Source organism: Primulina tabacum, chromosome 9 (assembly GCF_025594145.1).
Source record: "Primulina tabacum isolate GXHZ01 chromosome 9, ASM2559414v2, whole genome shotgun sequence".
Taxonomy (NCBI): domain Eukaryota; kingdom Viridiplantae; phylum Streptophyta; class Magnoliopsida; order Lamiales; family Gesneriaceae; genus Primulina; species Primulina tabacum.
The window spans coordinates 17,950,251-17,959,112 of NC_134558.1; the positions used below are offsets into that span (position 1 = coordinate 17,950,251).

Below are 8,862 nucleotides of genomic sequence, written 5' to 3' on the forward strand. Positions count from 1 at the left end.
ACAGCTTTTTCTCCAACTTTGTCCCAATATAAAGGCGACCGACACTTCCGACCATACAAAGCTTCATATGGAGCCATCTCGATACTACTATGGTAGCTGTTGTTATAGGCGAACTCTATTAACGGTATTTATTCACTCCAATTTCCGGGAAAATCCAGTGGACATGCCCTCAGCATATCTTCGAAGGTTTGAATTGTCCTTTCGGTTTGGCCATCAGTCTGGGGATGATAGGCCGTGCTGAGAGTGACATTGGTTCCCATAGCCTTTTGGAAACTTTTCCAAAATCTTAACACAAATCTCGGATCTCGGTCAGACAGTATACTCGCTGGAACTCCATGTAGCCTCACTATGTTGTCCACATACAAAGTGGCTAATTTATCCAAGTTATAATTCATTCGTACTGGCAAGAAATGGGTGGACTTGGTCAATCTGTCAATGATCACCCAGATCCCATCGTGACCCTGTCCTGATTGTGGTAGTCCTACTACGAAATTCATGGAGATGTTATCCCACTTCCATTCTGGTATCTCCAGTGGCTGTAAAAGTCCTCCAGGCCTTTGATGTTCCGCCTTGACTTGTTGACAGACTAAACACTTAGCAACAAAGACAGCTACATCTTTCTTTATACCGTTCCACCAGTAATTATTTTTCATATCCCGGTACATCTTGGTGCTTTCTGGATGTACTAAAAATCTCGATTTATGTGCCTCCGCCATCACTTCTTCTCGAATTCCATCGACGTTTGGCACATACAATCGTCCTTTCATCCAGAGTATTCCATTTCCATCAATTTGAAATTCTGGAGCTTTTCCTTCTTGGATTTGTTCTTTAATTTTAAGGATGGAGATGTCTTGAATCTGCTTCAATTTGATGGTCTCTCGAAGATTTGGTTTCACTGATAGGGAATTTAAGTTCACCTTCCCAGGGTTCCTTCGACTCAATGCATCTGCCACCTTATTTGCCTTACCTGGATGGTATTTAATGGACAAATCATAGTCCTTGAGAAGTTCCATCCACCTTCTTTGCCTCATATTTAATTCCTTTTGAGTGAAAATATACTTGAGGCTCTGGTGATCGGTAAACACTTTTCATTTTACTCCATAAAGATAGTGCCTCCAGATTTTAAGCGCAAATACTACTGCGGCTAACTCCAAGTCATGAGTGGGGTAATTCTGCTCATATGGTTTCAATTGCCGTGAGGCATAAGGGATTACCTGACCCTCTTGCATAAGCACACACCCCAATCCTTCCTTTGATGCGTCGGTGTATACAGTGAAATTCTTACCTTCCTCGGGAAGAAAGAGTACTGGTGTGGATACGAGTTTTGTCTTTAGGGTTTCGAAACTTTTTTCACAAGCTTCATTCCAAATAAATTTCGAATTTTTCTGAGTAAGTTTGGTGAGTGGAATGGCTATTGAAGAAAATCCTTCCACAAATTTTCTATAGCAGCCTGCTAATCCCAGAAAACTTCTTACTTCAGTCACTGTCTTTGGTTGTGGCCAATCCTTGATTGCCTCTACCTTCTTAGGATCTACTGACACTCCTAATTCAAAAATTATATGCCCTAAGAACGCCACACTTTTTAACCAAAATTCACATTTCTTGAATTTGGCGTATAGTTCCTTTTCTCGAAGTGTCTGCAAAGTGAGACGCAGATGCCCCTTGTGTTCTTCTTCACTTCGTGAGTACACAAGGATATCATCTATAAAGACAACCACAAACTTGTCGAGATATGGTTTGAATACCCGATTCATCAGGTCCATGAATGCTGCAGGAGCATTTGTTAGGCCAAAAGGCATTACCGTGAATTCGTAATGTCCATATCTTGTCCTAAAAGCAGTTTTAGGGATGTCTTCCGCTTTGACCTTCAACTGATGGTAACCAGATCTCAGATCTAGTTTTGAGAAGACCTTGGCTCCCTTTAACTGATCGAAAAGATCATCTATTCTTGGGAGTGGGTACTTATTCTTTATGGTGATCTTGTTCAACTCCCGGTAGTTAATACATAGCCTCATGCTTCCGTCCTTTTTCTTTACAAAAAGCACTGGGGGGGCTCCCCATGGGGATGCACTAGGGCGAATCTGCTTCTTGTCTAATAATTCCTGCAGTTGCTCCTTTAGCTCCTTTAATTCAGCTGGAGCCATTCGGTATGATGCCTTTGATATTGGTGCAGCACCAGGGACCAAATTGATTTCAAATTCTACTTTCCTATCTGGTATCTCTCCCGGTAGTTCCTCTGGGAAAACGTCTGGAAATTCTTGAACAATCGGAATATCCTCCAACCTTGGGACTTCTTCTTCTTTGATTTCATTGATCACTGCCAGATAAATTTCTTCTCCTCCTCTTATGGCTTTCCAGGCTTGTGAGGCAGATAATAGAGATTTTCTTTCTTTTGATTTTCCATGGAATAAAATCTCTTCTTCATGAGGAGTCTGGAGTCTAACATTTTTCTTTTGGCAGTCCACAATGGCATGGTATTTAGCTAACCAGTCCATTCCAAGAATGATGTCAAACTCAACCATATTGAGTTGAATCAATTCTGCTTCAAAAATTTGTTTGCTGATACAAATTTTACAGTTTCGATACACTTTTTGGGTCTCAATTATTTTACTTGCCGGTGTTGCTACTCTTAATGGTTCACTAAGAGTATCATGTTCGAGTTTAAGCTTCTTAGCAAACCTTCTAGACACGAATGAGTGCGTAGCACCACAATCAAATAAGGTATAAGCAGGCATTTCATTGAGTAAGATAGTACCTGCCACCACTTCATTGGTATCATCAGCTTCCCCTTGGGTGATTGTATATACCCGTGCATTGGTCTTGTTTTCATTTTTCTTGTTGGACCCCGTCCCTTTGTCCTTGTGGTCAGGACAATCTTTAATTCTATGACCCACCTTTCCGCACTTAAAACAAGCGCCCGTCTTCCGATAACATTCTCCAACATGTTTCTGTCGACATGTATCACACCACTTTCCTTTGGTGTTACCAGCACTGCCACAATTTCCTTTGAAAGACCCACCTGAATAATTTGGTTTCTTAAACTTGGGACCGTTCTGATTAGATTGACTGCTCATCGGTCTTTTGTTCTTGTTTTCATCCTCGCGTCGCCTGATATCGGTTTCTGCGCTCATTGCAGCGCCCATCAGATCCGCAAAATTGTTTGGCTTGAATACTGCCAATGCCGACTGAATTCGACTGTTGAGTCCCTTTTTGAAACGATGCATTTTTAACGTCTCATCCGACATGATCGTTGGGACATAGGTTCCTAGGTCGTTGAACCGGGAAGTATATTCCATTACTGACATGTCCGGAGCCTGTTTGAAATTCTCGAACTCACTCAACTTCTGTAGTCGAAACTCAGCTGGATAATATTGTTTCAAAAATTCTCTCTTAAAAATCTGCCATGTGATTTCTTCCACTTCTGCCAAGGATGGCGACACAGTTTTCCACCATTTCCTAGCTCGGTCTTCCAAAAACGGTGTTACAACCGCCACTCTCAGTTCTTCAGGTATCTCCAGTAAATGTAGTTGTGTTTCGACGTTCTTGAGCCAGTTGTGGCTGACCTCTGGGTCTGGGTTCCCATCAAAAGTTGTAACTCGATTTCTTCTGAGAGATTCGTAATGGTACTTAATCCCACGCGGTTGCGGTTCAGGTGGTGGTTGGATGGCGTTAGCCAATGGGTTCACGAATCCTTGCAACGTCGCAGCTACGATAGTGGCTATTGCCATCATATCCTCTTGACTGAGATTCACTCTTGGTGGTGGTGGTGGTGGGTTTTCATCTTGGTTGGCGCCACGAGGGTTACGGTTGTTTCGGGGTGGTCTACCTGCCATTTCCTATAAACAGGTATTTTATTAATTTGTTTGCCACAATATTTAATCAAAAATAATTTCATTAAATTGTAAAATTTTTCATACAACCAAATATTTTTCAAAATGATTAATCAAATATTTCTAGATACAATCGAAGCCTATTCTAGAACTTTCTCTCCCTACTCGTCTATTACTTCTCCGTCTCCTACTGCCTCGTTAATTTCTTCCTCCACAGGGTTCTCTTCCAGTTGTTCTATGAGTTCTTCCATATTGACCATCTCATTTTGTAGATGCTCGATGTAATTCTGCAATTGTGTGTTGTGGTGATCGAGATTGTTTACTTGATCCTGTAGTTCTTGTATTGTTGATTGGCTCACTTTTTCATCGATTTCTTGCTCTTCAATCCGTTTCTGAAGACGACGTTGGGTTTTGAGAAGACTATTTTCCCGAATTTCGAGCGTAAAAATCCTATCTTGCACTTTCTTCAACTCCTGCTTGGTGATCTCGTGCTGACGCTCTGACTCTAGATCATAAGCCGCGTAACGTCTAACGTCTTCGCGTAGTTTCTTCTCTTCCACTCTGGCCTCACGAAGATCCTCCATCATGCACACGTTATTTCCGTCCAACTGATAGTTATCTCTTTCAAGTTTATCATTCTTTTCTTTCAAAGTTTTAATTTCTGACTCCTTTTCCTGAAGTTGTTTCTGAAGTTCATTTATGATGCTTTGAAAGTCCATGTTGGTTTCCTATAAAAACATTTAAATAAGATACTCATCCTTTCTTAAATATGCAATAAGATAATAGAAAGTTTAAAAATAGTTTGGTACACATATTATTTTCTTAGTCACAAGTTTACTACATCCCAGATACTTTATTATAATGCTAATCTAATCGACCATCTCTCCGCCGTCGCTGTCGCTGGCACTGTCGTCTCTGGCCACCTCCATCGGTGCTACCTCCTCTTCCTCATGTTCTCTATCACCAAATGTAGGTAGTTATTCTGATCCTGAAGTCTGTCCATAGCGCTGTGGAGCTTCGAAATGTACCGATCCTGTCTGGCGTTGTACTCGTCCTGGCGCTGACGGGCCTGAGCAGCACGTCTTCACTCTATCTCCACTCTCTTCAATAATTCCTTGTTAAGTGCAACTAAGCGTGTGATGCGAACGGAATCGGTCGGTATCTGCAACAGCTGGCTCTCCGCCAAGTCCAGATGATGAGTCAATCGCTGCACATCAGTCTCAAGCATGTGTCTAATCTCACTAAGCTCTTGTTTCTCCAATCTTTCCTTGGCTAGTTGCGGTTTCAAAGTCGCGATTTCCCTAGTCTGATTATCAATCGTGAGCTGACGCATGCGAAGGGCAGCCTGAGCGCGAGTACGTGGAGCAGCCATTTCCTAGGATAAAAATCGAAAGCAAAGCATCAGAATCGTATCAAGGATAGAAAGGCACAAATAGTAGAAAAAAAGTTGTCGTGGAAAATTTTCGATACTCAGAGTTTGTGGAATGATCGAAGGGATAGATCTTTGAAGTCTATTCGAAATTTAGGAAACAGATGAAAGTTAGACTTCAAGAACGGGTGAAAGTTGGACTCAAATTGGGATACACTAGGCTTTTGCCAAAATTTGACTTTGTCAAATTTTGTCTGTCAAAATCCCAGCGGGATTATGAATCTGGTAGCTCTGATACCATTAAAATGTCACGCCCCGAGTCCGAAGCATCGGTGACATCTGGCATTGTTTAACAATTAAATTGAAAACAATAAAGCCTCGTATCAAATCAAACCAGTCTTTTCATAAATAAAGTATTGTCTTACAATGACAATGGAATAAAATACATCAGAGTTTCAAATAGCGGAAACGAAAGAAAAGTAAAATCTTGAGTTCTAATCTTGATCTCCGGTTCACCAACCCCAGAAAGCATCTTGCTCTTCCTCATCCAATTGCTTCTCATTTTTATCTGAAATTTGTAAGGGGTGGGTGTTTTAGGAAACACTCAGCAAGTGGGGGTCGATCGATTCCAAAGATACATATAGAACTTAGTTTTCTTAAAACGTTCTTTTAACAGACTTTCAAAACTTAATATTCTTAGCTTATCAGGACAGAGACAAATCGAATAAATGACAGAATTCATCAGATGATTCAGAACAATTCGGAAACCGATTACTCAATTCAGAACAGAACATATCAGAACAGACAGAACACTATTACTCATCTCATTTCCATGGTCAAATTGTCCCCAATATGTTAGTCCTCTAAGGGTGAGGCCAGAACACGGTTTTATACCCACCGATGGGGCCAGACGGAACATGGTTTTATACCCACCAATGTGGGCCAGACAGAACATGGTTTTATACCCACCAATGGGGGCCAGACAGAATTACAATTCTCGTCCCATTTCAAATCAATTTGTAACAGTGCAACACAGAATTCAGATTTACCAGAAAGAACTTATCAGAATTTCAGATATCAGAATTTCAGACGGATACAGCGGAATCAACGAATTTCGAATATCAGAAGAAACATATAATCGATCGAAATTTTAAACAGACAGACTTCATATTTTCGAAAATGGAGACACGCAATCATGCATGTCATAATATATATATTCAAGTTTAAAAATACAAACAAATATATAACAAAAGCCCACTTACTGATTTTTTTGTAGGAAGTTTCTTGTAGGAAATTTTTGGTCCTTTCTCCTCCCCCATGGCCGAACTCTTGTTCCCCAAGCAAGGATTTATTGTGCTCGTAATGGTGGTCAAAGGCATGCTAAGCATCAAGGGTCATTCTTTGCATAATAAAGATGTCCTAGCCCTCAGCTCCTTCCGCAGCTCCTTCATGGATTAACGCAAATGTTATTTCTTGCATACTTAATTTGTCCAAGCCTTTAGCTCATCTTTTAGCTCCCTTTTTGGTCTTGTTAGGACAAGCTTGGTTGAGCTGCTTTGAGCTGAAAGATCGAGTCCTTGAGCTGGGGTTTTACTCCTCTCGTGACAATACTTCGATGGATGTGGTTACTTGCAGCTCGGCTTCCGGTTGAGCTCATTCCCGAGCTTTGAAGTTACTTCCACGGGTTACTAGCTGAAAATCTAAGTTCATATTTAAGTTTTATGAAAGTATTTTGATCTTAGATTAAGCTAAGTTTTAAGCTCGTATATTTCTTACCTTATTTACTTGGGATCTTAAAATCTCGGGTTCTCACAATAATGACGATGAACATGTCTGAGTGTACTAATGTTGTGTTGAAAGGGGTGCGACGTCTTCCAATAACTGCAATAGTGGAGATGACCTTACACCATTGTATGCACTATTTCATTCAACGGCGAGCGCGAAGTGATAAGATGCTGGAAAAAAATCAACCATGGGCCGACTATGCATACTCTAAATTCGATATGTGGTCAAAAAAGTCAATTGAACATCGAGTAGTAAGATTTGACCAAAGGGATAAAACAGCATCCGTCGCGATAGGAGGAAGACCGGGTCGCCAACATCACGTACAAGCTGTGAACATTTCTACGCGTGAATGCACATGTGGTAAATTCACAATATTTGGAATTACTTGTTCACATGTTATATGTGCAGCGAAATGGTTTGGTTTGAATCCCGCACAGCTTGTACAACCATGGGTTACATTGAGCGAATACATGAACACATACGATGGAAGATTCTACCCGATTACAACACAATGGTGTTTGTCGACAAAGGAGGCAGGCTGGTAGAGATCGCACGACACGCATAAGAAACGAGATGGATCAGCCATCAACGAGGGAGAGACAACGTGAGGGGTAAAAGATCTACAATAACGTATTGTACCTTATTTTTAAACCATAAAGTGTGAAGTTATTAATGTAATTACAAAATTGTATAATAAAAGTTTGTATTTATTAATAATTCTTGTTCATTGCAGGTAGGTGCAGGTGAAAAGATCGAGTTATGGTGCCAAATAATTATGTTTGTGACGTAGATTTTACAATTTAATCCGCGTATTGTTATTACAATTCAGTGTTGTATTGTCATGTAGATTTATTAATATGTAGTTTGTTTACTTATGAGACTTGATTTAGCAATTACACTTATGTTTTTTCATTACTACAAAATTCTATACGAATGTTGAAAAAATATGTTGCAGCAACAACTTGTAATTAAAATAAAAAAATTGAAAAACATACAACAATACTATGTAAGTATTTGTGCATATCTAAATAAATAGTTAATGTCGATGGTAACGACGCCCTCCAGTGCCACACGGTGGTCTCCTGATTATTCTACGTCCACGACCTAACATCTGTTCATCATCTCCATGCGTACTTGTTTGTGCTGCAGATGTACTGGTATCGTCAATGTTCCCACCAACCTCATACCCTTCTGTATTAGAATATTGTTGAAATGGTATGGGCGATGTGGGGACCCAGACGCTAATCATCTTCTTAATCGTCATTGGGACTAAGTTAATCAATTATAATAAACAGGGTCTAAATTTTTTTTTAAAGTACATTATCAAAAACGGAACGTAATGGCATACATCTTAATATACATGTCAGTATTAAAAGTACCAGTCTTGCACTATATACAATCAGTCTCAACTAAGGGTTAACAACTATATAGCAAGTGTTTAAAACCTATCTCTAGTCCAAGTCCGTAGTCACCACTCTAATCTCGATCTTTCTTCACCTCTGTGACCCTGAACCTGTCCCACCTGTTGCCATGCACACATACAAACACGACAACAGCCGGATAACTCAGGTGAGAATAAAATCCCAGTATAAACAATGTATCAATATAATCATATAAAACATATATAAAAGCATAAACAAACATTAAAACATCTATCCAATCTGACTATATGAACCAATACGAATCTGTATTTAAGTCAATGACTTATTATCTTATCTCAACTTATTTCTAACCTAGGGATCCCGATCTAATTTAGACTTTGGTATGCTGTATCGAATGTCTACAATAGACGTCGATCTACATCTAAGCTCATCGATACACCGTAAGTCTAGAGTCTTCGCGGTTCTGACAAAGACTCGGCGGTTCTGCCCTAGCTAG

The 8,862-nt window shown here is 40.1% G+C and overlaps 1 protein-coding gene across 1 annotated transcript; it reads right to left on the reverse strand.

Moving 5' to 3' along the window:
- Nucleotides 1-493: 493 nt before the first annotated feature.
- LOC142556961 (uncharacterized) lies at nucleotides 494-3,728 on the reverse strand. Its single transcript, XM_075668444.1, has 2 exons — nucleotides 2,616-3,728; nucleotides 494-586 (listed from the first exon to the last, which is right to left on the reverse strand). Exons 1-2 carry the CDS (start codon nucleotides 3,726-3,728, stop codon nucleotides 494-496), a joined length of 1,206 nt encoding a protein of 401 aa, XP_075524559.1.
- Between the last annotated feature and the right edge of the window lie 5,134 nt (nucleotides 3,729-8,862).